Here is a 15,450-nt window from a genome sequence, read left to right as displayed (position 1 = left end):
TTATTTTTTTTGCCCATTTGCTTTTACTCTAAAGGTGCATCTGTCACTTATTGCTACAAAACAGCCTCAACAGCGTTGTTGTAAACATGGTTTTTAAACATCTTGTCTTTTTGGTCTGACTTGCATCATCTAAGAGTCTAAAGATTTTTTTTACAGCAGAATATCGTGTTTGATCTGCATCAGATCCATCAGTGATTGAGAGAACACTGATTAGCTCTTATAGCTGTGCAGTAAATGAGCTGTGTGTGGTGATGTGATGTTAGCTGTGTTGCTTTTCACTTCAGGATTGTTTAGGTGATTCTGTTTCAAAGAAGAAAAAAACTTTAACAAGATAAGGCAATCAAAAAAAAAAAAAGAGTTCTGCAGCATATTGTAAGTGGGGAAATGACTTTTCTGTTGGACAAAAATGATTGATTTGCAGCAATAAAAATTCTTGAAATGTAATTTAGTTGTGACGTGGGTTGTACTTGTTCCTTGATAGTGGGTGGAGAGTGCTTGAGATGACTGCCATCACAAACTGTTAAATACTGGACCTTTAGGTGCTTATTTAAAAGCCTAAAAGTAAAGAAGTCTATAAAAGTTCGTCAAATTGTATTTTTGTGTGTTTAAAACCCATTAAACATGCCTAATTGAGCAGTAACAATAATATAAAAACTGGACAATAATGAACTGTCTTCAACATAAGGAGACGCAGCAGGGGCTTTTTATTGTCATTGTTTAGGTGCATCATGTCCTATATACTGGGAGTTTGCAGACATTTCACAGAATATTCGATATTAACTTGGTTCAGGCTTTGAATGTCATGTTGATGATTTTTATAATTATTGTGTTTTTTTGCAGATCTATCAGCGGCTGGCAGAAGAGGCAAGCAATGGAGTGGAAGAGACCCAAGACAAGTGTATAACTTTCCTGAGAAAGTTCAGGAACTATCTGTCAAAGATCTACAATGCCAATGCAGATGATATCGATAAGGTTAGTTCCTATGTTTTGATTTGGAATTTTAATTACACTTTGGGCAATTTTACCTCATGCTTTTACTTCTTGGTTTGAACCCTGCAGTTGCTGTAATCTTTATTTTTGTATCCCAGCTTCCTGTGTCCATGGAGGAGGTGGTGGACCTCCTGAATGATGTAAACCAGCAACTCGGGGAGACTGGGGAGGACATGGATGAAGAGAATGAGAAAGAGATGGAGCGTCAAAGAGCACTCGCTCACTCCAGCCCGGCTCATCCCGCAGAAATCAGTGCAGCTATTTCCCACATCAAGTTTTCTACTCCTTCTCCAAACAAAAGCATTGTTTCTCCTTCTAAAAGACTGGTGAATCCATATTATGGGATAATATTTAGATTTGTTTCTCATTGTGTTTATCACAGCTCATAAATCTGAGTTTCATTACATTTTTTTTTTAGCTCTCACCAAAGACCCCACCTCATTGGGTTGAGGACCAGAAAAGTCTCCTTCAGATGCTCTGTCAGCAGGTTGAAGCTCTCAAGGTCAGAATTAGATTAAGCACTTCAGTTGCATGACTTGTCTGAGCTTTACCATCTTTTCAGCTGCTTTTGAAGCCCATTCACCCCACTATCTGTAACAACACTACAGAACTATGTTTTATAGATGATTTCAACCCATGTATTCACACCTTTTAAAGAAAATTGTTGAGTAAACTGTTGGCCCAAATACAACCACCATAACACCAAGGGTGTTTCAAGCTCTTTTTGTCAGTCAAGTTCAAAACTAAATTATGTTCCCATCTTTATAAATATTATATTTACCCTGTTTCTTCTTCTTTTATGTAAGTTAATTGGTAGAAAAATCACCTCATCTCAATTCCAAGATATTATTAAGCTAAGATTACGTTTTTCTTTGTAAAATTTGCTCGTCCCAGTCTTTTCTGCGCAATGTACAGCAGTAGGAGGACTTTTGAGTCTATTCTGAAGTTGTTTGAGATCACAGCTCATGCTTGTTGTCTCTAGTTGTCGTAGTTTGTTTCATTCAATTCAATTCAAAAATACTTTATTAATCCCAGAGGGAAATTAAATGTTGTAGCTCATTTTCCTTGTTTCATAAAAGAGTTGTTCTAGATGTTGATGGTTGTGGGCGGGAAGGATCTCTTGTGATGGTTCGTCTTATAGCAGATCTGAAAAAACTGGCCACAGATGTTGATCCGTTTACTTGCACTTGGTTGGCTTCCTGGGCTTCAGGATCACCTGAATGTTGGGCAGAAATCCTCCCAGGGCAATGGTCACTCCTCCCAGCAGCTTGTTAGCATCATTAGCATCATTCTCCATTTGGATGAGCCTTCAGTCAATAGTCAGCTCTAGATAACTGTTGTTTGTTACTATATTTATTCATTAAGCTACCATTTTGCAGAATGAGGTTCATGATCTGAAACACAACGCTTCAGTGAACGCAGGTTCTCCTCATCATAAGTTATTTGGGGAAGGCTACAGGGCAGAAGGCTTGCAGGATTCTTTTACCCCTGTCCAGTCCTATCATGGAGCCCCTCTAACAGGTGAGTCTTTCACATAAATCTAAATATAAAACGTCAACAAATGTATACTGCCTACAGTTTATTTACCTGCTTTCCTCTTTCTAAAGTTGCCACTACAGGTTCCTCTCTGTATTACAACCAATCTCCAGCTTATAACTCTCAGTATCTTTTGCGCACAGCAGCAAATGTAACCCCGACCAAGGTAATTCTAATCCTCTATCACTGGTTTATAGAAGTAAAGTTGTTTAGACTGTTAAACGGTATTTATTTTTTGTTCTTCTGTTTACACAGGGTTTATTGTATGGTGTGAACCGTATGCCACCCCAACAGCACATGTATTCCTACCAGCCACCCACTCACACACCTCCATTGCAGACAACCCCAGCTTGCATCTACCCTCCACAGGAGCAAGCGTTTGGCGCCCCTCTACGATTTGACTCACCAGCCACAAGCCTTCTTTCCCCGTACAGTGAAGATTATTATGGCCAGAGTGTTTCCCAACAAACCACTAACCCGTCTCTGCCTGAACCAGGTTACTTCACCCAGCCAGCTGTAGTCCCTATTCAACCACCAAAGAGTGTAGAGGGGAAGTCTGTGGACTTTGGAAAGCTTTCCTTCAACCAGCAAGCTCCTTCTGAAGTTCCCAGGGTATCAAGTTTTGGTGCAGGACCAGCTGCCCAGTCTACACCTTCAACCGCTTTTAAATTTAACTCTAATTTTAAATCCAATGATGGAGATTTTACTTTCTCAGCTTCTCAAGCTAAGCACAGCGAGAGTTTGCTTGGGCTACTCACATCAGACATTCCCTCAAAAGCTGATGCAGTTCCAGAAAAGCCCCCAGCCCAGGAGCAGCCCTCCAGCCAAACTAACATTTTCACCTTTGGCAATAAAAGTGTCTCCAGCTTCTCGTTCACTGATTCCACACAAAACACCGGAAGCTTTTTTGGAAAGGTGGAGCAGCCATTTAAATTTGGTGATGTGACTAAACCAGTGTTTGGCCTCGGCAAGAGTATGGAGCAGGATAAACCAGCTGAGAGTGACCTTGATAGCACACGTGGTGAGGAAGATGAGGATGGTCCTCACTTTGAACCCATTGTACCTCTTCCTGACAAAGTAGATGTGAAAACGGGTGAGGAAGAGGAGGAGGAAATTTTTTGCAACAGGGCAAAGCTGTATCGATTTGACACGGAGACAAAAGAGTGGAAAGAACGAGGCATTGGCAACGTTAAAATCTTGAAGCACAACGCTAATAGGAAGGTCCGTCTCTTGATGAGACGGGAACAAGTTCTTAAAATCTGTGCAAATCACTATATCACTGCTGACATGCTGCTGAAACCAAATGCTGGCTCTGACAAATCCTGGGTGTGGAATGCCATTGATTATGCAGATGAAGAGCCTAAACCGGAACAACTGGCCATTCGCTTCAAAACAGTAGATGAGGCTGCTCTTTTCAAATCGAAGTTTGAGGAAGCCCAGAGGGTTGTTACCCAATCACCTGAAAAACAAACTCCACAAGAGAAAAAGGAAAGTTCCAAGGCCTCGAAGTCACTAGCAGCCCAGTTTGCACTCAAAGAAGGAGAATGGGAGTGCTCTGTGTGCTGTGTAAGAAATAAACCCACCGATATGCAATGTGTGGCTTGTCAACATGCCAGTCCTCAATCTTCAGCAAAACCAGAAGTTCAGGCTGCTGGGGAAACCAAATCAAGCCCATTCACGTTCAAATTTGGTACCGATTCATCAAAGCCAAGCAGTTCTGGCTCTACATTTTCTGGATTTAGTGCTTTTGGAGCCTCTATACCATCCTCGTTTAAATTTGGCACCAGCTCCACAAAACCTGCAGACACAAAAACCAGTGCATTCTCTTTCGGCTTTGGATCACAGTTTGGTAAAAAGCCAGAGCAGTGGGACTGTAACAAGTGTTCTGCAAAAAATGAAGCCTCCACAGACAGTTGCATTTCATGCAAGGCTCTTAAAACTGCAATTAAAACATCTGTGATAGCACAAGTTACCCCTGCTGCAGTTGCACCTGCAGCACAGCCTTCTGTGTCTGTCAGTGACTCTGGATTTGGTGCACAGTTCAGTAAGAAGCCTGGACAGTGGGATTGTGAGGTATGTGAAGTGAGAAACGAAGAATCTGCTGACAAATGTGTTGCCTGTCAAAGTCTAAACCCTGCAGCAAAATCTACCGGTGGGGCTCCAGTAGCATCAAGTATGCCAGCAGTGTCAGCATTTGGGTCTGAGTTTGCTAATAAAGACGATCAGTGGGATTGCAATGCCTGCCTGGTCAGAAATAAAGCATCTGCTACCGAATGCATTTCCTGCCATGCTCCACACGAAACTCCCTCTTTAGCAGCCATGTTTGCCATGAAGGAAGGAGAATGGAACTGTGACACTTGTCTTGTCAGAAACAAAGCCTCTACTGACAAATGTGTGGCCTGTCAGGCTCCAAATCCTAATGTTAAAAGCACAAGCAGTTCTGCTTCCTCTGCCTTCAGTTTTTCCTTTGGAACCAAGAGCGCATCAAGCCAACCTTCTGTAACTGCATTCACGGTGCCTTTTGGAAGTGGCAGCACTTTTCAGTTTGGTGAAAACAAAAACTCAGATGCTTCTTTCAAGCTTGAAACTCCTCAGGCTGCACCTACTACCACCACAAGTTCTGCAGGCTTCTCTTTCTCAATGCCCATTCCAGCTGGTGACTTCAAGTTTGGCATTCAGGACACAACAAAAGACTCGGCTTCATCCGATGATCAAACACCATCAGGGTCGGCCTCTAGTCTCCTTAAAACCATCGCTGACAAACATAAAGAGAAAGAAAATGTGACTGTATCTTCTGCGATCCAACCAGAAAAAGAAGAGAATCCATTAATTGCTGGGAAAGGTAATGCATTCAGCTTTGCAGACTTGGCAAAATCCTCTGGAGGGAGCTTCCAGTTTGGCACAAAAGATCCTGATTTCAAAGGTTTCTCTGGGGCTGGAGAACAGGTGTTCTCATCACTACAGGAAACCCCCACCAAGGCAGAAACCTCCAAGAATCAGGAAGATGATGGGATGTATAAAACAGAGGATCATGATGATATCCAGTTTGAACCAGTGGTCCAGATTCCTGAGAAGGTGGACCTTGTAACTGGTGAGGAAGATGAACAGGTTCTGTACTCGCAGCGCGTCAAACTCTTCAGATTTGACACCGCCACCAGTCAGTGGAAAGAACGTGGTGTGGGAACTCTCAAATTCCTAAAGAATGACACCAACGGGCGACTAAGGGTACTGATGAGACGAGAACAAGTTCTGAAGGTTTGTGCCAACCACTGGATCACCACCACCATGAACCTTAAGCCCCTGGCAGGTTCAGACAAAGCATGGATTTGGATGGCCAATGACTTCTCTGATGGAGACGCTAAGCTTGAACAGCTGGCTGCCAAATTTAAAACTACAGAGCTCGCTGAAGAGTTTAAGCAGAAGTTTGAAGAGTGCCAGCGGCTTCTCTTAGATATTCCCCTGCAAACCCCCCACAAACTGGTAGACACTGGCAGAACAGCACACCTCATTAAGAAAGCGGAGGAAATGAAGTCCGGTTTGAAAGACTTGAAATTGTTTTTGACAGATGACAAAACGAAGATCAAAGATGACGACACTCAGGGAGACGTTACAACCTCCGGTGATGTTTCAGGTCTTGCCATCAAGCCTCATGGTGAAACCACCGGTCCTTCCTTGGAGTGGGACAACTATGACTTAAGAGAAGGAGCTATAGACGATACTGCTGATTCATCGGTTTATGCTACCCCTGTTTCCAGCAGTCCCTTAAGAAAGAACCTTTTCCGCTTTGGAGAATCTACTGGGGGCTTTAGCTTTAGTTTTCAGCCTGGCATCAGCCCTTCCAAGTCTCCTGCAAAACTCAACCTGAGCAGAGTCTCAGTGGGTACAGATGAGGAGCAGGATAACACTCAGGACGAAGAACGGGATGGTCAGTACTTTGAACCTGTGGTCCCTTTGCCTGATTTGGTTGAGATCTCTACAGGAGAGGAGAATGAGCAGGTGGTTTTCAGCTACAGAGCCAAACTGTATCGCTACGACAAAGAAGTGAAACAATGGAAAGAAAGGGGCATCGGAGACTTAAAAGTCTTACAGAATTACAGCACTAAACGAGTCAGGCTGATCATGAGGAGAGACCAGGTACTGAAGATCTGTTCTAACCACTGGATCACGGAGATGATGAAGCTGGAACCCATGAAGGGGACCGAGAAGGCCTGGGTCTGGAGCGCCTTGGACTTTGCAGAGGAAGGAGAAGGTAAAATGGAGCAGCTGGCTGTGAGGTTCAAACTGCAGGAAACGGCGAACACGTTTAAACAGGTCTTTGAAGAGGCCAAGGTGGCACAAGAGAAGGGGGAACTGATGACTCCTGTGACGTTACGAACTGCTGCACCACAAGACAGCGCAGCAGCAGCACCTGAAAGCACGGCCACCGCTGTTTGTGGGGCAGCAGCAATCGCTGTTCTAGAGGAAACGACCAGAGAACGATCAGAGCCACCTTCTGATGTTGGACCCAGTGCAGCAGGATCTCCGAGCCCAATTAATCCTTTAAAGGCTGTAGTGTCGCCCCCCAAGTTTGTCTTTGGCACCGATAGCCTCCAGAAGATTTTTGGGACTCAAAGAACTCTCTCAGAAACTCCAACATCTGCATCAGGTTTGAAAACCGCAGAGGCTGAAAGTTCAGTAAAGCACACATCTGCTGCTCCTGCATTCAAGATGAGCACAGGTAATAAAAGATTTCACATTAAATATTTTTATTTTCACTGAATATGAAAAAAATTGTGGACATTTTATGGTCTATCTTGTTCCATCTGCATCTCATTGTTCAATGATTGTATTTGGCACCAACTCCTCACCAAATTATCTGGGCAGAATCTAAAAAAGTTAAGTTGGTTCCTCAGGGCGAGTTCAAAAAGCAAAAAAATTATAGAAACGTTTTATCTTTCAGACTGAAGAAGTCTTTCAGATGAAAGGCGAAACGTTTCTACGTTTTTTTTTGTTTGTTTTTTGAGCCCGTCCAGAGGACCTGACTTAACTTTTTTGGAGTTATTGATCATGCATCAGGATATCTGGGCAGAATTTGCCATAAAATCAGTTTCCATTTCCTGTCTGTGTAGCCAGTTAAATGTGCTAATACATGAGGTGTATATTCATAGTTTAAAATGTGACCAACTAATATGGATGTACTGAACTCTTAGGCATTCATTACAAATCAGTACTTGAACTCCGTTAAAACAGAACATATATTTTACGTTTGAGCAGTGGTGGCGTTATTTTTATTATACCAGCCTCATAATTAGTTTCTCTTCGCCTGAATACCCATCATCCTTCAGGGCTGGATTTTAGGCTTTTCAAAGATAACCCAATGGCTTTTTGGACCAACACATCCACCGGCCAATTTGAAACCCCAGGTACTCTAATTAATGCAGTGTGTGTTAACACCTCTCAGCTGTCACCTGGCTGACCCTACTGCTACTAGAAAAACAATAACCTGGATGCACGGAGTGGGGAAAGAAAACGGAAGCTAATGTGTTGCATGTTGTTTGTTGTAGCACTTATGTAACAATGTGCATAAACAAATTATTAACAAAACTACTGTATATAAACATAAATGTGTGTTTTTTTTAGCTGCAGTTTAAAGGGAGTGATGATGGAAGGTGTGTAAAGTTGCAAACTTCTTGGAAGACAATGTAGAAAAAGAAAAATAGTTTTTTTTTTTTTTTATTGCTTTGGTATTTGCATTTAAATTTTTTTGTTTGTTTGTTTGCTAGTATCATGGTGGTAGTTTACCTTAATGGTTCCAAACCTTTTAATCTCTAGGGCAAATGTTTATTTATCTTAATTTTAATGGTAAACCAGTTCTATCAGCATCATCCGTATGAACTGGGTGCCTTCTGAAAGGTGAGCTGAGAGCAGAGGATGTTCCTTCATCGAGCCATGCACTGTGCAAACGTCACACGTGCCATTTTTAGCCCTGGAAGTGTAGCAACGGCATGAAATGTAATTCCCTTCCCTGGAAGACATTTGCCACTGATCTGCACATCAGCAGAGGTTAGTTGGGGCTAAATCTCAAGTATTTAGGAAGGTTAGTGTTGCTCCACTAAAAACAAACAGCAAAAAAATGCTGTTTTATTACAAGTTGTTCCTCACTTTTGTAAATCTCATGCATGCCATTTATTGTTGTGCATGAGATTTGTTTTGTGTGTGAGAGTGTATCTAACACTTCAAGATAACAAATCAAATTGATTTTTCGTACTTCCAAGAGGTATCCAGTTTTAATATGTTCTGCTTTCATTGTTTTCTCCATCACAGCCCCCCTTCAGGCAGCAGGAGGCAGCCCGGGGTCAGATGAGAGCTCTGATGTGGAGATTGTTTATGTCAAGGAGCCCACTGCTGAACAGGCAGCTTTAGCCAGAAAGCTCCTGCTGCCTCTCACCTTCTTCTGCTACAAGAACGAGCCAGGCTACACCAGCAACGATGAAACAGATGGTGAGGAACTAACAAGAAATGATGGATCTAGTTGATTGGAACTACAGTTATTGAGCTCCTTAAGCACCTGACTTGAACATGTCACATTAATCAGTTGTATACTTTCAATTTTATTAACATTTTGGCATATTTAACACAATCTGTATCCACCTTGTGAAAACAAAAAATATCATTTATTCCACAGTTTAATTTTTCCAGTATTTACAGAAACCTTTTTAAACCATCCTTGGTTATGAACGTGACATATTTGCCATGTGCAATTATTTATTTAATAAAAATCTGTTGCCATTTGACTTATGAGTGACAATGCTAATCTTTACAATAAACGTAATGTCTTCAGTCAATTGAAATGCACTGTATTTTAAGTATTGCCATAGAACAAAGTTTATACTTGAAAAGATTTGTCTTTTAAAGTGAGGTTAAAAGGTGAAATTTATAGTTGTTTTTATTTCTAGATGAGGACTATGAGTCGGCAGTGAGAGCCTTGAATGGAAAACTGTACCCTGATCCTCATGAGGCTGCAGCTTGTAGTGAGGGTAAGTGTAAAACAACCTGTTATTTCACCTACATTAAACGCATCAATTAGAAGTTTTTGGTTTTAAATATGTGGCTCAAAAAACCCAGACTAATTTTAAACATGATGGTCTTTTATGTTCCAGTTGTTTCCTCGCACGAAGCTTGTGCTCTGCTCTCAGAGTCAGACTGTCAGGTTGTGTGGGAGAAGAAACCAACACCAGAGGAGGAGGAGAAGGCAAAAAGTCTCCAGCTTCCACCCACGTTCTTCTGTGGCCTGAGCACCATGGACAGTGACCCTGACGGTGACAAGCCTGAAGACTTTGAGACGGAGGTCTGCAAAGCACACCAAGACCTGGTATGAACTCCGCTGTCTGAGTCAGCGCTGAGCTCAACTCAAACTTATGAAAGCAGATATCATCTACGAACAGGTTGCATAATGTTTATTAGCAACTATTTGTTGGGACTGTTATACGCAACATACTGCAAGATGTGTGCGGTACGAGTACAATATTTAGGGTCAACTCATAAATATGCAAAATAGATGTTTGTAACATTTTTGTTTTTAAGCCTCAGAGATTCGAGAAGGTCTGTTCTAATACTGATATTTGTGGTCGGAGTTAAAATTCTATAAAAATATGAACTGAGCGAATAATCTTAACAAAAAGGGAGTGGACCTCGTGTTTCCAAATAACTTAAGTTTGTGAGTAAACTAAAATACACTCATCTTTAACATTTGAGATGGGTTGAACAATTTTTCCTAATTTTATAGCACAAGATAACCTGTTGCATTAAACATTGGTGAGCCATAACAATATGACCACTGATGAATGACATTACATTTTCACCATATTAGCAACTGACTGTGAGCAGGAAATTAAAGATGCAACTCAACAATCTCTTTTTTTTAGGTTTATGTTGAGTTTAAGTATTTAGGCAACTTTAACAAATATCAACCAACAATTTTCCTGATGCAATTCTCCAGATCACAACCTACTTCAGGTGGATGTGTTAAAACAAATCTGATCCCTTTGCAACCGAAATCATTTGGTGTTTGCAGTTGACAGCTTGGTGCCACATACTACAGCGGACCCTCAGAGGTTTGGTCTTTCACCACGTCGGGGTCGTGAAAACTGTTGTAGCAGCAAAAAATGGCTTTATCTCAGCTGTTCCTCATTTTATTTGTTTTTGAGGAATAGACAGATTTTACACAAGTAACGTGGAGAAGAATACGTTCATGCAGTCGATGAATAACGTGGGTCGAATTTGTTACAGGTTGCTCAGTTAAAAGGAGCTGAACCGGACTCTAGCAGTCCTGCAAGCCCCTCAGAAGAACCGACCTCAGCCCCGTCATCCAGCAGTGCGGAGGCTTCAGGTATCAGGTCTACATCAGATGAACAAACCTCAGACAAGCCAGCAGAGACTCTGAGTGAAACTCCCAGCAGCAGTTTCCCCATCGACCTGTCAACTAAGAAGAGTCCAGAACCGAAGACTAAAACGGAGACGGACGCTGCTGCTTCATCTACTACAACAACCGGGCAAGGTACCGAGGCCGTTTAACAGTCAGAATTTATACGTCACATTTGGTCTGCAAAGCTTCGAATAATGTGTTTAACAAAAAAAAAAAGAACCATCTCAGCAAAAATTATCTCCAGGGGCCTGATGGAAATTTTAAAGCAGTTGGAAAACTAACATAAAAACAATACTTACAGTAACTTTTGGAATAAAATTTGGCAAAACATTGTACTTGATATTGTTCTGATGTTTTTGTGGATTTATTTTTTCCTGAGGTGTTTTTATTTATTTATTTATTTATTGTTAAAAAGAGCCGAACACCTGACTTGTTTCGAAAACTTTATTGGTGTTTTATGAACAGATTTTTATGTTGTTGTAAAAATACAAATAGTGATTGTGCCACTGAATCATCTCGATCTTCTATACTTACTGAGCTCTTTTTAAAAAAAAAATACATTTCAGCTTCGCTCATGTTGCTGTTGAGCTGATTTCCTGCTTTATACAAAACTGAAAGCAGAAAACTATTCAGTGTTTAATAACTTTTTATTGTTGCAGACTCTTCTGCCTTTGGCTTCAGTTCTCTTGGAGGATTTTCTTTTGCTGACTTGGCTAAAAACACGGAGGGGTTTACATTTGGAACACAAGGTTGGTTTTTAGCATCGCATGTCTAGTTTTTACATTAATATATGTTATAATGATTGTATGCTCTGATTTTTCTCCTGACGTAGATGATAATTTCTCGTGGGTAAATGCTGGTGCAGTGGTTTTTGGAGCTTCTGGGTCCTCTGAGGCTAAAAGCGATGCCGACAAGGAGGGAAGTGATGAAGAGGAAGCTCCTAAAAACGTGGACATTCACTTTGAGCCTATTGTTTCTCTACCTGAGGTACTTGTTCTTGTTCTTTATTAAATTATTGAATGACTAAAGGGACAAATCTTCATCTTTGAGTGTTGTGTGCCTCTCAGGTGGAGACAAAGTCTGGAGAGGAGGACGAGGAAATCCTGTTTAAGAAGCGAGCCAAGCTGTACCGATGGGACCGCGACCTTGACCAATGGAAGGAACGCGGCACAGGCGACATCAAGATCCTCTTCCACCCAACCAAACATTTTTATCGAATCCTGATGAGAAGAGACCAGGTCATGAAGGTTTGTGCCAACCACACCATCTCCCCGTCCATGAAGATTAAACCCATGAATGCCATGGATAGTGCACTGGTCTGGACCGCCACAGACTACTCAGGTACACAAACTCATTTCTGCTCTGCTTGTGTTTCCATGCAGGTTCAGGCTGACATATTGTTTTTCCTCATTCTATTTATTCTTATTTTTTCTTAGATGGTGAAGGTATTGTGGAGCAGCTGGCAGCCAAGTTCAAAACTCCAGAAATCGCTGAATCCTTCAAGAAAACCTTCTGTGAATGTCAAATTCGTATGGGCCAAACCAGCGAGGACGGTTCAGGTGTCTTGTCGCAGATGTCCAGAGTCCAAGAGCACTCTAAAGAGACTAACCCTCGGGTGTTCCTCACAGTGGCTGCTGACGGCCAGCCTCTGGGCACCATCACTGTAGAGCTTTTCTCTAACGTTGTCCCCAAAACTGCAGAGAACTTCAGGGCTCTCTGCACTGGAGAGAAAGGCTTCGGACTGCGGGACTCCATCTTCCACAGGGTCATACCAGATTTTATGTGTCAGGTAAGGGAATTGTGCGTTTCAAGAGGTTTTTTTTTCTTGGCCGCACAAGTTTAGATTCAGCGAAGGTATTCATGACCTGAATTGGCTGTACTCGACATTACAACATTCACGAGAAGACAGATGGTTTGAGAGGGGGGCTGAAGGAAGCAATTTATGTAAAAAGAGAGAAACCATCTTTAAACAGAGAGAAACCATCTTTAAACCGAGGAGGAGGTGTCAGAGTTCAACTTTCAAAAACTTATAATGCAGCTTTTGGACCGATACCCAGCCAGTTTCACACCGATCAGGAATGTGGCCCATCTGTGAATTAGAGTAACAAAGACCTTAGCAAACTACTACTGTGAGGTGTGATAGGTCTGCGGCAGAGCTTTAGGGCCACGCTAAGGAAAAACAAATTAAATGCCATAAAATTACAAGAATAGTCGTAGAATTACGAGAATAAAGTCATACGAGACTTTTTTTTTTTTTTTTTTTTAACAGCTGTTGTTAATTTTTTTTTTTTTCCACGAGTCAGATCCACAATGCGACCTGTCAATCAATTCAGTAGGCGTGTCGGCAAATGACCAATCCGAAGCTAAATGCTCCTTACCAGCAGAGTGCTGGAACGTACCACTTTACTGTAAGCAGGTTCAAAGTACTGATAATAATCTGATGCTGTTGTGCTAACGGATTACAGTTTCTCTGGCTGAGCGCCGTTTTCAAACGGAAACAAAAATTAAAGTCACGGCGTAATGACATCACGCATCCCAGAAGCAGCATACAAAGACACAACAGTAGCTGGCAGTATTGCAACACATTTTGAGTAAGAGCATCAATAACAATAAAGTTTAACAAACATTCTTTATTTTACCACAGTTAAAATGCGGTAAACCTGCTTTATCATGTCGGAGTTTGGATAATATTCTGACTCATTTAGCTTCGGACTGGTCATTTGCCGACACGCCCACTGAATTGATTGACAGGTCGCGTCGTGGATCCGACTTGTGGGGGGAAAAAATATTAAAGACAGCTGTTGAAACAAAAAGTATTTATTTTTTAGACTTTATTCTCATAATATTAAGACTTTATTTGACTTTATTCTTGTACTGTAGTTCTACAACTTTATTCTCGTAATTTTATGACTTTTTTTTATCATGGCCCTAAAGCTCTGTCATAATAGGTCAATCTGCATATGTATTTATGTATGTATGTATGTATGCATGTATGTAGTATGTATGTACCTCAGCTTTATAACTCGAACCCCACACTTCCTGTTCTTTGAATTGAGAAAGCTTCTCGTATGAGAAGCGAAACATCTTCTGTTACAAATAAAGTCCAGTTGTTTTTGTCTTGAAGTTTTTTGAATTTACTCAACATTACAGCAAGTAGTGCTGCAAAGTTTTCTAGTTCAAGATCAAAGAAAAGCTCATTTCAGTGAAATTATTCACCGATCTAACATTGTCTTGTTACTTTTTTCTGTTTCAGGGCGGTGACATCACCAACAGTGACGGCACAGGTGGCAAGTCCATCTACGGCGGCATGTTTGAAGATGAAAACTTTGATGTTCAGCACACGGGCCCGGGCATCCTGTCGATGGCTAATCGTGGACGGGACACCAACAACTCGCAGTTTTTCATAACCCTGAAGAAAGCTGAACATCTGGACTTCAAACACGTTGCGTTTGGCTGGGTTCGGGACGGTATGGATGTAGTACAGAAGATGGGACAGCTGGGCACAAAGGGAGGCCCTCCCACAAAGAGGCTGGTCATCACAGACTGTGGACAGCTGTAATTCTTAGGGTTTACAACTTAGTTTAGATTAAATTAAAGGTGAAGAGTTGGAGTAACTGTGTTCCCTGTGCAGTACACATCCTCCTCCTGAAATAAAATCTTTAGTTGTTTTGCTCTGATCATATGGCTGCAGGTCCCCCATCAGTGAAATGTGTCCTATAAAATGGAATTGGGAAACAGCGTGGCAATCTCCATGGGAGACTTTTAGAGCAAATGCTACTTTTGCTTGCATTTTTATCTTTAGTTTACTTTGTGTGTATATTTGTACATGGATTTAATATTTTTTTTTGTTATTTTGCTTGTACTCCCTTTAAATGCACCCATCCTCTTTATAAGACCCACCTTATTTTCTTTTTAAATGAGTCTTAATATAGTTAAAAAGCAATCCTGTTCATTTGATTACACATACTGCTTTGTAACTACACCCCTACCTTTTGTTTATTTTTTTACTGTAGGACTTCTCGTTTTTCCCCTGTACCTTGATTTCACAGTGCCGGTAACTGGACTTAATAATTGACCACATGGACCGATTTCTTCCCCCCCACACACACGGTATTGCTGTTTGAAAGAGGATACATTTGGTTTTACAAAGAGGATTCATTTCATGTATAGATTGAGATTGTCACTGTTAAAGTTAATTTGGTACTTGTACCAAAACATGTTAATAATCAAGAAATAAAATTGCTTGACATTAAATGTGGTAGGTTTTTTTTGTTTGTTTTTATCGCACATTCTAGGTTGCAGTGGCCAAAACCTAGTAACATGAAATGCTGTCAGAACCTTACTCTTGAATACTTCACTGTGATTAAAATTGAAAGCAATAAATGTATTTTATTCTTTAACAACCACATGGTCTTAGTTTGATTTTGCACAGTTCCAAGATTTTCAGGCATTCACTAAATGTTTACTAGTGTTTGGACAAGCTGCAACAAAACTGAACATAAAGTAGAATAAAAATGTGC

General features: G+C 41.2%; 1 protein-coding gene across 1 annotated transcript in view; it reads left to right on the top strand.

Annotated features, from left to right (window-relative positions):
- ranbp2 (RAN binding protein 2) overlaps positions 1–15,092 on the top strand; it is a 22,100-nt gene extending 7,008 nt beyond the window's left edge. The window contains exons 15-30 of the mRNA XM_037686889.1: positions 841–972; positions 1,089–1,316; positions 1,409–1,492; positions 2,370–2,511; positions 2,598–2,692; positions 2,782–7,243; positions 7,851–7,928; positions 8,830–9,006; positions 9,462–9,542; positions 9,666–9,877; positions 10,795–11,062; positions 11,590–11,679; positions 11,763–11,917; positions 11,998–12,271; positions 12,367–12,719; positions 14,184–15,092. Coding sequence (XP_037542817.1) covers positions 841–972; positions 1,089–1,316; positions 1,409–1,492; positions 2,370–2,511; positions 2,598–2,692; positions 2,782–7,243; positions 7,851–7,928; positions 8,830–9,006; positions 9,462–9,542; positions 9,666–9,877; positions 10,795–11,062; positions 11,590–11,679; positions 11,763–11,917; positions 11,998–12,271; positions 12,367–12,719; positions 14,184–14,489 — 7,137 coding nt within the window. The 3' untranslated portion in view covers positions 14,490–15,092. The remainder of the gene's footprint in view (positions 1–840; positions 973–1,088; positions 1,317–1,408; positions 1,493–2,369; positions 2,512–2,597; positions 2,693–2,781; positions 7,244–7,850; positions 7,929–8,829; positions 9,007–9,461; positions 9,543–9,665; positions 9,878–10,794; positions 11,063–11,589; positions 11,680–11,762; positions 11,918–11,997; positions 12,272–12,366; positions 12,720–14,183) is intronic.
- Positions 15,093–15,450: the final 358 nt, after the last annotated feature.

Source organism: Nematolebias whitei, chromosome 13, assembly GCF_014905685.2.
Source record: "Nematolebias whitei isolate Nwh7 chromosome 13, NemWhi1, whole genome shotgun sequence".
Taxonomy (NCBI): domain Eukaryota; kingdom Metazoa; phylum Chordata; class Actinopteri; order Cyprinodontiformes; family Rivulidae; genus Nematolebias; species Nematolebias whitei.
Note: the sequence above shows the minus strand (reverse complement) of the source record. Positions and strands in the feature narration are given on the sequence as shown.